The 13689-nt window shown below is 41.9% G+C and overlaps 1 protein-coding gene across 10 annotated transcripts; it reads right to left on the bottom strand.

Annotated features, from left to right (window-relative positions):
* Positions 1 to 2106: 2106 nt before the first annotated feature.
* LOC134143341 (pancreatic alpha-amylase-like) lies at positions 2107 to 13295 on the bottom strand. Of its 10 annotated transcripts, none has more exons than XM_062581345.1 (14): positions 13152 to 13291; positions 11848 to 11933; positions 11071 to 11140; positions 10361 to 10437; positions 9254 to 9469; positions 7503 to 7649; positions 6969 to 7166; positions 5395 to 5625; positions 4068 to 4201; positions 3854 to 3976; positions 3659 to 3758; positions 3320 to 3441; positions 3085 to 3210; positions 2107 to 2405 (listed from the first exon to the last, which is right to left on the bottom strand). In XM_062581345.1, exons 5-14 carry the CDS (start codon positions 9419 to 9421, stop codon positions 2216 to 2218), a joined length of 1539 nt encoding a protein of 512 aa, XP_062437329.1. In that variant the 5' UTR covers positions 9422 to 9469; positions 10361 to 10437; positions 11071 to 11140; positions 11848 to 11933; positions 13152 to 13291; the 3' UTR covers positions 2107 to 2215. The 10 variants fall into 10 exon arrangements, with proteins under 10 accessions (XP_062437329.1, XP_062437330.1, XP_062437331.1 ...); XM_062581346.1 differs by having other exon boundaries at positions 11848 to 11920; XM_062581347.1 differs by lacking the exon at positions 11071 to 11140 and adding an exon at positions 11336 to 11430 and having other exon boundaries at positions 11848 to 11917.
* Between the last annotated feature and the right edge of the window lie 394 nt (positions 13296 to 13689).

The raw sequence follows: 13689 nt of genomic DNA, 5'->3' as shown, positions 1-13689 counted from the left end.
GGCAGTGCACCAGAAATGCCTATAAAATGACAAAGACAAGCAAAGGAATACCTGGAATCAGTCTTTCAGATGGTGATATTACTCAGTAAAACTCACAGTTTCCACAAAGAAAGAGAGAACCGCTTCATTTGCAACAAATAATGTGCTAACACATAGGGGCCACAAAACTGTGAAATACTGGAGTTCAGCAAAGGAATTAGACATCCTGCTGGGCCCTGGAAAACGCTGTACTTTTAACGGGACAAAAGGCTCCCAAAAGTTTCAGACTTTCATTCAGCATTGCCATAGCCCTTCCTGACACCTGTTTTGTATAAAACGGAGAGTGAAAACGATGATGACATTTTTTAAGGAGAAGAATTCTGGGAATGACCTGAAGACCAGGAAGACAGCTGACTATACCTCCCTCCGGGCTTCACAACCCATCTAAAAGAGCTGCTCTTGCCCTGGGTGACAACGCTGCTTGCGTACACTTTGCCTTCTTTGCGCCGCACTGGAAAGCGCTGGGCCAAAATTGCCCCCGTAGAATTAAAAGCACCCCCCCGCCAAGCCCTCAGTTCAGGCCTGGTCCTTTCACAGCAGTCAACACCTCAGTCCAAGCAGCGTTTTACTTCCACCTAGCAAGACTGCCTCGTGATTTCCACCTCCCTGCTGCATTCAGTTCCAGCATTAGATGCAGAACTAAGGCTCAACCTACCACGGCTTCTGCCAGCAAAACCACTCGCTGCCTTCCAGCATCAACAAAAACTGGATCCCAGAGTGTTTGCAGGCACAGGCATCTCCCTATCCTTATTCGGCACGTTCTTGCCTCCTGATCGTTCGCGGACTCCTCGGGCCGTGTGTGTCGGGTCGATCCTTAGCCACGGCAGTGGAGGGGGTAGAGAAAGGAACAGCAATCTTTACGGCTAGAGCAAGTGCTATATGCCGGGTCAGGGAATCTCTGAACAGTAGCCAGCACGGCATCTCCTGGTTTCTGACGGTTGTAGCTCGCTGCCAGCACAGCTCCCACAGACAGGGCTATGCTGACCCAGAAAGAGAGCGAGCGAGCGAGCAGGCAGGGCCAGGCTGCTTCAAAGGTGTGGGAGGGCTCCCCGATGTGACCCCGGAGGGAAAAGACAGGTTTGCAAAGGCTATTAACTGCTGCTGCAGACCAGCCTCTGCTCCTCACCCCTTCCGCGAGGGGCTCCCCAGTCTGGGACACCTTTCCAGTGAGCAGACGCAAAGGCTGCGGTTTGCCAGCGGGCCCCTGCCCTCAGAAAGGTGGCTCTAGCCACCCCTAGCGAGGGAGATGGCAGGTCCAGCCCTGGGCCGGGGACACGGCCTTTCCTCGTGCTCCCACTTTGCCAAGCACACTGCGCCTTCAACACGGTGCGAGCCAATCCCCCCCCAGCACAACCACACGCTCTCCCTCCCTCCTGCAGAAAAGGGAAATAGCCTTTCAGGGTGAACCCTGCTCTCCAGAACAGTAACTCTTACCATGCCTCTTGCAGTTGCCTGTGCAGACCGGCTCACGCCAAGCGCCTGCTCCCAAGGAGGCGGTTTGCTTTCAAGCGAGGGTGGTACGCGCGCATTTTCTGGGGATTGTCTCTTGGCTGGCAGTAAAACTGTGGGAGCTGCCCACTCTGTGCGCAGGCTCCATAATTAGGCAAGATACTACAGAACTGTCAGAAGTAACACACCATGGAGACAGCGCTGCGCTTATGCCACTGTCACGATGGCTAAGCAATGCCCGGACACACATCTCGCTTCACATTCGCCTTTGGGATAGCCGCCGTGAGAAGGTGAGTTTGAAGCAGGCCACTGGGGTCTGCCGAGCCACATGCTTCGTTTGGTTGGTCACCAGAAAGGCATCTCGTTTCTGTGTCGATACATGCAGCCAGCAGCCAACTGGCCGCAGCGTGGCCGCTCCTCAGCACATGATGTGTGTGCACGTATCGGCCTTGGAAACGAGCCCGGTTAACTTACCCAAGCTTTTTTCCCCTGCTGTTCCTGCAATCTGGGCAGCACAGCAACACATTGCCAGCACATCCTTAAAACCTACCATTGCCTGCCACGAAGTATGACGTGAGAAAGTCACAACCCAATCCGTTAAGAGAAGAAGCACTACTCTTTGATTTAAAGCCTGTATTTTATTCACTAGATCCAGAGAGTTACTCATCCTTCAATACGAGGCGATCGTATACGTACAGACCAAGAGAAGAAACACATTTTGCTCGAGCTACAATTTAGCATCAACGTGAATTGCAACAAATGGGTCTTCAGCATTGTTACTAATCTGGAAATTGGCCATGCCATCACCGGAAACGTACACCTGTATTCCGGTACACCTGTTGTCCTCCTTCTGTCCAGAAATAACATCGCAGTAGGTACCAGCAGGCAGTCCAGTTTGCAAATTCATATTCATTTGCCTAGGTGAAAACAAGTGAATGCTCTTTATGCTGAGTTTTCAAAACAGGTATCTCAACCTGCCTCAAGCACTTCCAGATCTGATGCCAGGGCCATTACTTGGAAGGGCAGTTGAGTGGGAGAGAGTTCTTGGTTTATCCCTGTAACAACCCCCACCCTCTCTTTTGGCCCTCTAGACCAGGAGGTCTAGAATGCAAGCACAGAAATCTAACTCAGGCTGTAGGGATACCACCAGTCCTCAAAAAAGGAGTATGGGACAAAATCAAAGGGTTCACCAAGCTTCACAGCAGGACACACACTGTTAGCAGGAATTAGATCTCCAGCTCGTTCCAGCTGGATGGCATGAGAGAGGTGAGAGCTCCCTTTTCACTCACAGCTGCCAAAACTCCAGCTGCTCCAACTCCAACCCATGGGCAGGACTCCAGCCACAGCCATTGTTTCCCAGACAGACAGAGGCAGAGAATAGGACTAGTGCACCAAAAACACTAACAGGCCATTTCTACACCTTCAGATACTCACTTCAGACCCCTAAGCCTTAGCTTCTGTGTTATCACATCTCCTTCACCTGACTGTGTTCTGTTGCAAAGACACAACACACCACCTTTGTGTCAGACCGCGCTTGAGGCGCTGTGCGTCTCTCCACAGCCACCATCCCTCAGCCTCTTCAACTCCACGACTTACCAGTCATCGTTATTAAAGACGATGAATCCTTTATTACCACGTCCAAAAGCCACTTGATTGCTGTTGTTGTCCCACCAGTTTGAGAAAGGCTCACCATCCACCACGTTACGGAAGATAACCATGTTCCTGCATGTGCAAAGAATGGCTGTTGCTGTAACTGCAAGAGCTCTAAAGCAACAAAGAACACGATGCAAAATTAACTGCCTTTGCTGAACGCTCCTCCACAGCACCCTACCTTATTTGACGCCAGCGATGCTCACAAACCCAGTCGTTGCCACAGGTGGAATCTGCATTAATTGTAACGGATTTTATTGATCCATCCGAGTTGCTTGGTGGTCCGTACCAGTCATTAACATCCTTTCATTGAAAAGAGAACTTTTACCATTCGTACTGAAAATGCAGAGATACAGACTGGAGAGGAAAGCTAGCGAGAACACCACATTTCCAACGCGTGCAAACAGCACAGGACACAGAAATCATTTAAGATTTACAAGCCTAGCTGGACTTGACTGGTTCACTGGCTCTCTTTGGATCCTTACGGGCAGAAAATTGATCTCCATCTTTATAAACTCACCTTCCCATTTTCAAAATATCTTGGCCAACGAAAGCTTGACATCACCCGCGTGAATCCATATGGATGAGCCAGCATGAAACCAACTGCCATTTTGTAAAGCCTGTAAGACCAGAAGTAATGAGATACAGAAAGGGACATCATGCCAGGGAGAAAAACCCACAAAAGTAGCATCCCCCACACAACGGCATCTCTTACCTGGCATCCCAGAAGGTTAGGATTGAAGCTCCACCAGCCCCATGCCCACGCTGGTTATCGTGATTATCCACAAAGACCAGGGCTCTGTCGGAAGGCACAAAGCCCCAGCCTTCTCCCCAGTTCCTAGACACAAAGACAAAGGCTTGAGACTGCCGTGTCCAGCTGCACATCCAGTTGCATTATCCCGCGGAAGTCACAGGATGGTCACCCTTACTTTAAGTACGCCATCTTCTCGCCATTCCACTTGCGGATCACGGTCCCCAGTTTTGCACCATATTTGAATTCCGTCACTCGGCCATTCCCAAAGTACTGACTGCCTGTGATCGGCTCTCCACCCAAGTCAATTACCTGGCGCAGGAAACAAAAAGTAGGGATCTATGCCAGCCTGACCAAACATATTAAACCAAGGAGTACAGTGTACATCCCTGAACAATATTTCTTGCCTCACATAAACAGAAATAACTTTTGTATCTGCTAATCACATTTGCTTCTGCTCTGTAAATGAACCCCACCTCAGTATAAAACACAATGTAGACATGTTAAAATGGGACTGAATAAAGGCAGGAAGAAGTTGGGCAGTTCTACAGAAAAAAGAAAACTTTCCTTTTTGCTAACAAAGATGGAAATAAACTGCCCTATAAGCTGTTCTATGAAAGAGTAATAATTTGAGCTTGTTAAATTATTTCAGTTACTTTCAAAATTGCATTTGAAACTATTTTATTTCTCTTTAATTCAGCCCAGCTGTGGTGACCTTTTTTCCATATCCACCACCTACCTCATTACCATCTCTGATTGCTATAGCATAATTAAGGCTTGGGCTATAACAACTTTATCTTTAGTCTAGATCCCAATGCTATTGTTTCCAGCACATGGGTCAGTTCATTTCTTATTTTCATGATATAGATAAACTATATTGCAGTATTTGTACCTTAGACCTTATAGGTAACATACTGATTTAATAAAATATGTCTAGTGAATTTAGCTTCTGCTGACTGAAACCAATACTTACTAGTTTCTCAGCTCTTACTAGAATTTGTAACTGAGATGTAAAACAAATTTCAAATTTCAAAAAGCACTGTTTATGCCATTTTCTGTTGCAGTTTTATGTACTGGGAATACAGAATCACGGAATGGGTAAGTTGGAAGGGACTTCTGGGATCATCTAGTCCAATCCCTTCTTGTTGTCCTTAATATCCCTTGCCAGACTTACAGTATTTTTTTGTATTACCATACAGTACAAAAAACACAGAGTGAAATAATCTCTTTCTGAAATCAATCAAGATTATATCTCAATTGAAATTTCCAGGTTATCAGCTCAGAATGTACAAAACAAATGAGGCATTTTGCATGTCTACAACCATTAGCAGAGAGATTAAAGATCTGAAAATGTGGTTATTAAATCTTAACATCTATTTTTATAGATCTTCAGTCTGATAGGTGCTCAGTCCCAGTTCAAACAAGAATAGCTTCAAGCGTAGGACTCAGTCTACAGAATATCTGCAAAAGGATACTTGTAAAATGAGTTTAAGAAAATTAATTACCTCCTGGTAAATGAAAGGTTTAGATTCTGGAGAAAACCAATTAGTATTTAGGTTGTGCAGTTTGTCTAAAGTTGCCTTCACATCCTCAGGCCACATATGCTTGGCAGCATCAATCCGGAAACCTGCTACACCAATATCAATAAGGTAGTTCATGTACTCCGCAATTTTTGAGCGCACATAGTCCTTCTCCAGGGCCAGATCAAGAAGGCTAACCAAGCGGCAGTCACGGACCTATAAGAAAATTTTTTTATGAAATATTTTTCAACTAACAAACAAAATAAAGTGATCTTACTGTATTTTTGTTTAATTTTATTGTCTATAATACAATGCCAAAATAAAACCTCCACTAGTCATTGTCTACTATGCATATTTTGTGCCTTGGACAGTTATTTACATCTACATAGAAGGAGCATCAAGTAGTCTGCATTCAGCCAGCCCACACAGCTGTAAGTGTGGAAGGAATACAACAAGAAAGAAATAAACCATTATATCTACTATCAGGTTTTTAATGTTTTATGTAAAAGTATGGGACATAAATGATGTACTATTTTTATTCCAGTTTATTAAGATACAAATTCATTACTCTCTTCAATAGCATCTATTTCTTCTTTAATGGAGGAAATAGAAGTGATATTTCAAAATTTTAATAAGTCCTGAGTTATATAGCTTTATTAAATATTAAATCTTTTTTTCCCTGGACCTTTTTTGTTTTTGTTTCCTATAAACACAAAATGATTGGCATGGACTTTCATCAAAAAAACGTATTTTAGAAAAGCATTTCAGTACATTCAGTTATACGTTTAATAACTTCTACAGTGAGTTTCCATGGCTATGCACATCCATCTGGAGAGAGGGACCTCAGCCTATACTGCAACATGTACCACGGAGCTGACATTTCACATGCTACTCAAGAACTGCTCAAGATTTCTTGGACATTTAAAGTCTCCCTTCCTCTATCTCCACAAAAAATCTCTCCCCTAAACTTAGATTTAAAAAAGATTAAATACATTTGAGGAGCACAAGACATGGTTCAAGCAAAACAGCTATCTATTTTTCTAAAATAATTACTTGCTCTGTTGCAGTTTTGCAATCCTGATCTTATAATCTGATATACAGGAACAGACAGAGTTCTTATTTGCAAACTAGCAGATCTTTTTTAAGAGAGGAAACTATAGATACAAGGTTAACTTGCCAGGTGTTAGCCTGACTTTTCTTTATGAAATTCTAACCTCTCTCTCCTGAACTTGAGACCAAAGAAGTCATCCACATAATAAATGAGGCAATTAATAACAACCTTAACCTTTCTTTTAAACACAGTATAATCCCTAAATTTTAACAACTTTAAAATTCTCTTTGTAAAGTATCAAACACATTGTCTGTATCTAAAAAGGCAGAGCTATTCCTTTAAAAAAACGGAGCTCACATTAGTAATGCTATTCTGATCAACCTCCGTAACTGATTAGGCTGGTTTTCCATGAGATGTTTCGTCTTTTTTGTCTGACAGCAAAGAGCAGCAAAGCAATAACAGCCCAAGAGCAGATAGACATGAAAAATATTTACTGTTTCAGGTTTACCTGGGATGCATCATGATAATTTTCAATGTCTCCACTTCTAGATTTACATTTACCATCATTAAAGTCCAAGCTGGAGTATGGCACAGCTGGAAAATCTTCAGTCTTTGCATTGAAATAGCTTCCACAAGTAGTATGGTTGCCAGTGCCAGCACTAGCTCCACACATATGGTTGATTACTGCATCCACGTAAATATGTACCTAGAGAATAAAATTCACATTTCAACTTGGGGAAGCTACTTCCCACAGCACCACTGACTAATTAATGTCTTTTTCTTATCTCCTGTCCTGTCGAACTACTTCCGTTCACTTGCTTTCCCCAACACTCTCTGTATTTAAAATATTCTACTTTCATTAAAATTGTCAGACAGTTTTCATAAACCTAGGTAGCAGCGGTGGTACAGCATGCAGGCCAACTGATAAGCATGCAAGTAAATGAAACAAACACCTCTGCTCCAAAGCTACCAGGTCATCCTTTCTAAACTTGCTGGCATCTATATCCTTACACTATTAACACAAAGTTTTCAAAGCACTTACTCCAGCATTGTTACATCTGGTCACCATGTCTCTAAATTCAGTTTCATTTCCAGATCGTGTGCAGAGCTTGTAGCTAACTGGCTGGTATCTTTCCCACCAAGGTTGCCAGGGATCAGTAATGATAATATTTTCATTTGGAGGAGAAATCTGTGAATAAAATGTCATCTCTTGGTAATAGTGTACAGATTATCGTTTACTTGATATTTTGCTCAGTATTGTTAGAGAAAGAATGTAAAAATAAAGAAATCAGATCCCTTTAATCCAAGAAGCTCGTAATACCTAGTCCACATAAATTCTCCGTATCCTCTACTCCCACTGTAGAAAAAATAGAAGAAAAAGACTTGGGTACAGACTTTCAGCAGGTAAAAACATATCATAAAATCACACCCATGGACATAGATCCCTAATCATCTTCGGGGACCTAGGCTTCATATCTCAAAAGAAGGGTCTGAAATCCGAACAGTTAGGTCAATAGAGATAGCCTAAAATCAGGGAAGAACTGACTGTAAAACAATAAACTGAGGTAACATCTTTAAAACATTTTCTTTTGTAATTTTTGTAATATTTTGGCTAAAGTGTACGTGCAATGAGTCTCCTCACAGTTCCCGGATAAGCTTTTTCCGTTCGTGCACTCTTTCCAGAAAACCTTTTGGGCGACAAGCTTTTGTTGCCATTTCCAAGTCTCTGGGCACAACTGGCTGATCCTACCATTTTGCACACAGTTTACTTTACATCCACAGCTTTGTGGCAAACTGAGCAGCAGTTGCACCTACTTCCTTTCCGAGAGCCACGGATTGCCACGTGGCTCTCACAGTCATGGGTTAAAAAGGAATGCAGGAGTGTACCATAGTTTGAAAAATCAGTTTAAAATCAATCAGGCCTGTGACGCTGGAAAAGGAGATTGCAAAGAAAGGATGTATTTAAAACAAACAAACAAAAAAATATATGAAAGTTGCCAGGCCAAGTTTTTAACTCCCGGGTTCCAGGAGACAGGCAGACTGCTGCGGCACTCTCTCACCAAGTTTTCCAGAGCAAGCCAACAAACAAACTGAAGTGCTATGATCGGTTACTGCTCTCCTACGCTAACACCGCACCCAGCTGCCAGTACTGGGACACGTGCCTGTTCTGCGGCTGCCCTGGATTCTCCCCCACTCACCTCCACCCCAACCAAGACTTGCTTTCAGTTCTTTTCTGCCTGCTCACTCACCCTCCATCCTTGCAAAGCCAGGCCTTTTAAAGGCTTACTCTGGCTTCAGAGAGAAACCTGCCAGTCCGGGTGCACACAGTGAGCAGCCTAGGGTTTTTTTGTTTGTTTTCTTCATTGCTGTTTTTTAAAAATACCTTCAGCACCCTGGTACTCTCTCTGGGAGCTCTGTCACAGTTTCATTTTATGTTTGTCTACCTCTTAAAAGCTTCCTTTGATTTAAATAATATCACGCAGATAAACAGAAATACATGAAATAGGGATAATGTAGATCCTTCTTTTATTTTTCATAGCAGTAAATAAAGCTTTAGTTGGCAATTTGAAATTCTAATTCATCCAAATGAAATGGTACAGAGATGAAACATATGCCCTTTGGAGAGATGAAATAAATTCACCCTTACATGTGATTGCAGCATTTACTACCCCATTACCAATTTCTATTTTTCTTTCTCAAAACCTGTCCTTTGTTAAATTGAACATTTTGCTCTGAAAAACAAATTATCATCTGTGAAGCAATTTTACTACCTACTGCTAGGAAACAACATACCTGAACTCCTCCAAATCCATTAGGAGCTAAATAGCGTTCGCACTCGAGAGCAATATCGGCCCAACGCCATTCAAAGAGATGCACAATAGCCGTCCTCCCAGGCTGAGTGTTGGGGTTGTACTGGGCCCAACAAAGCTCTACAACTAGCAGAAGAAAATAGATACCCATCGTGTCTTCTCTGGTCAGCTGTGCTATCCTTACTGCCCGTTTATGTTCCTGCAAGATGGTAAAGTACACATTACGAAATACCCATTTAAAAGCACCTACCTATCTCTGGCATCTTATTTACTTAACTTCATTTGTTATTTTGTTTGAGAATTGATTTACCTAAACTATATTGACTTCCCATGCTAATGGTAACATAGAGTTTCTGAAGTTAAAATTCAGGCATTGTCTAGTACAGGTTGCCTCTAGCATGTAAAAGTAGTATTTTTATTATTATAATGCCCCCCTCCAATACCTAAATGGCAGAGGAGTAGTTATAGAGACTGAAATCGACATTTCATTTTCCATTTTAATCCATACTTTATATCTCTCATCCATGAGAGAGGCCTTTTTTCTAGTTGTGTTAGTATGACTTGTGCATGAGACAAGGCCTTGGAAAAGTGATGCACCTCTTACAGTGAGTTTTCAACAAAATCCAGATATTTTGGAAGTTTAACATATACAGATCTGTCATTCATGATAACCGTCATTAAAGCGTAAGCACTAATCATAGAGGAGCCCTCAAATACAGTAGATACTATGCTGACTCAAAACCAAAAGCAACCTCTGTCCCTGCTACAGCTTATGAGGAGACATTCTTCTCCCCAGAGAACGTAACACAGAGGCACGCAGGACACTGCAAATGCTGTGAAGCTCCATAACCAAAAAGCCTCCTTCTCAATGCCCAGGTGTGCAGAGCTCTGCAAAGGTACCAAAGAAAGGAGGAAAACAAGTTGCATTACCTTCTAATAGGCTGAGTTAGCACCACTCTACTACCAAGTCATATCGTATTGCCCTAATATACACTAACACAGATGACAGGCCTATTAACATTTCCTCTTTTTTCTTTAATCTAAAGAGAGATAGAGCTTAGAACAAATGGGAAGTTAGTCTAAGGTTTACCTTAGACTATTTAGAATCTCCTTTTGCAGTCTTGATGTTTAGAAGTTGATTTAGAGGGTCTGAGATACATGCAAGTCCTACAAGATAAGAGAGACATGTCACAAACAGGAGGTTGAACTACTTCCCTTAAATAACAGCACAAAATCTGGTTACTTTCTCCTAAGTGCCTATTCTTTGTCAGAAGCTATTAAAACACACAGAAACAACACAGGGCAATGAAGGAATAATGAGATTTTGTGGATGGTATCATGGGAGCTGCCAAACACTTCAGTGAAGGGTCAAGGACAAACACAGGGGTCTCCAGGTTTGCTTTGTGGGGGGGGGGGGAACTCTCCCCTTTTAACATACAAATATATCTGAGAATGTACTGCTGAAAACTGATCTGCTATGACACAAATATCCAAACAGAATTTTATATAAAATGTTAAGTGAATTCTACAAAACAACCCTCATATTTTCCTTTCAAGCAAAGGAAGCACACATCAGACTGTGAAGCTACACTCTTTGGAGTGAATTCAAGTGCAAGCTATGCCAGTTTATATAGTGTAGCTGCTGCTTCCAAATCCTGTTGCTATCAGCTGTCAGTGTACTTCTCAGGGCAACCAGAGTTATTTAGAATGAATCATTTGATAAGTTTAGCTTGTTTTGCTACTAGTGAACAAAGCAATTTTAATGAAATTGGTAACTTGCGATTTTTTTGTAAAGCATACAGGTTAAGTTTTGGCCACAAGCAGTTGTCATCTCCATGCTTTCATTTCTGTGATAGGTTGTTTCTTTGTCCTGATTGGAAGAACATACATTAACAGGGAATGAGCCAAGAGAAACTGATCTTCTCCCACTCAAACTACTTTCTGAGTTTGAGTCAGATTTCCACAAAACTTTTTTCTCTCCTTCCCTCCCCCATCTCCCAATCAGGGTGCCAAATAATCAAAGCACTGTCAATACTTTTTACACATAATATAAAAAGTGGCTCACATTTAAGTCTCAGTCATTGAGGGTGAAATGAGACCTTCAGTTTTGCCTGTTTCTTGGGTGCTTATGCTATGATCAATGCTACCTGGGGAATTTACCTGTAAGGAAGTATATTTTACACACACACACACATATATATATATATATATATATATATATATATGTATGTATATATTTTTTTGCTTTCTCAAAGTGAATCAAAAAAATAGATATATGGCAACTAAGCTCTACAAAGCAGTAAGAATAATGTATTTTGACCAGACTGTCTCTAAGGCCTAGTGTTTGGGAAAAAAGCTCAATATATTTTTTTTTTTTTTTAATTTCTTTAAAATAAGGTTTATGGCTGTTCTAGTTTCAGTACAAATAGTAAAACGGATATGCTGAAATCTCCAGTACACTCTGAAGGCTCCAGCTTCAAAATGCTTTAAAACTTGGGGGGAAAAAAAAACTACTGTATTTCCATAGTAAAGTAGAGAGAGTTTGGTTGATCGCAATTCAAAGAATGTGGGAGAGACCTGTTATTTCTGAAGAACTCCACTGCTGTCTTGAAGAACCCGAGAACTCAGGAGGCAGTCAGCTCATTTTCTGCTGGGTAGAAAGTCTGTGGTATGAAACTCAGCTGCTACCCTCAAAATGCTAAGGATGCTAGCAACAGTATTTAAATTTGCTCTTAAAAGAAGGAGGACAACACTGGGTATTACTGACTTAATCATCTACTTTCTTCCATACTTGAAGTGATACTTATTTAGTAAAATAAAAATCACATAATATGCATCAAAATAATAAACTTCTCTCTGCAGTATCTTAAATTTAATACAGAAGCAGCAGTAGCTCTTAGACATCTTAAAACAAGTGTACAAAAACATCACAAAAATTACAACATTTTACCTGATCTTAAGAAAATTACACATTCCCAGGAAAAATAGTGTTCACAGTTTAAACATCTTTTCTTCAGCATTTTTAGAATATCCTATCAATCTTGATTCCAAGTTATCTTTCTCTTGCATTACGCCCAGACAAGCTTCTGTTTTGCACAAAGTTCAGTCATTCTAGATATTCAATATACTACTGTATTTCAACTGGCTGAAAACTCATTAGGGACTCAAAAAAAATCTTGAAAAAGCTACAAGGCAGGGAGAACCAACTTCATTATTTTGTACAGATCACATGGCACCAGAGTATATCTTGGTATCTTTGCCAACACGTTAAGAGATTTCCTCAGATATAAATTATAGATTTCACCTTTCAAAAAATATTCCATTATGAAGATTTATCCTTGGGTTGCCAGGTGCTGTTTGGGGTTGGGGAAGGGACAGGGTTAAACCAGGGATTAAAGCCCAGATCATTTTCAGGTTTATTATAGCCCGTGAGCCAGATTAAGGAGCAAGCAGATAAACAAACCCTGGTTCCAGGGTCAGCCAGACAGATTCAGTAATTGCCAAACTCCAGTCAACATCTGTTTTTTAGACCGAAGGACCGAAGTCAGAGTGTTATCCCAGTTTTACTTCAGTGCACATCAAACTACACAAGCAACGCCTAACTCAGCTGAATGGCAATACACGAGAGTTTTGACGTAGGCCTTCTGAAACTTCGGACGGTAAAAAGGCTATAAAAGGAAAGTAGTTTAGTTTCTATGGGATCTTCGAGTCCTTCCCCACAGAACTTCTCTCAGCAGCTGCAGATTTTGTACAGGCATAGCAATTCTGCTTCCTGTCAACAGTCTCTTTGGAAACGTTGCACTGTCCCTTACAAACTTCTTACAGGGACTTTATACAGGAAATAAGCATACATAAAATACGTAACACACTTTCGTACGTACATTTGGGGGTTAATTTGCGTCACGTTCAGGAGACTCCAGCAGCATCTTCCCAGCGGAGCCCGGCGGCGGTGGTCAGGCCAGGGCGGAGGAGCCCTGCAGGGGCGGCGACAGCGCAGGCTCCTCACTGCTGCGCTCCAGCCTGCAGCGCGGCTCACGGGAACCCCCCCCTCCGAGAGCACGCCCCAACGCCCTGGCCCCAGCTCACCTCACCTCTGCAACTGTGCTACCTCAAGAGAAACTGCTATAAGCCTAAATAAAAACTGCTTAAAAAAATTACTACATATTATCATGTTAATTCAAGATAAAATCGCATTACAGAGTATTTTTTAGAGTATTCTTCTCTTTGATTATAGCACCATCTGCTGCCATCCCTATTCCAATGCTTTGAAAAATATTTGTCTTTTATGTAGTATTTTAATAGCTTGGCTCTACACATGTCACCCAATGTGCGCATTAGGAAATACTGCATGCTTTGCGTAGTATGTAGCTTTTTACATGCAGTAATCTGAGTCACAATGCTTGGTACAGTGGCTCCATC

This window comes from Rhea pennata, chromosome 8 (assembly GCF_028389875.1).
Source record: "Rhea pennata isolate bPtePen1 chromosome 8, bPtePen1.pri, whole genome shotgun sequence".
Lineage (NCBI taxonomy): Eukaryota > Metazoa > Chordata > Aves > Rheiformes > Rheidae > Rhea > Rhea pennata.
Note: the sequence above shows the minus strand (reverse complement) of the source record. Positions and strands in the feature narration are given on the sequence as shown.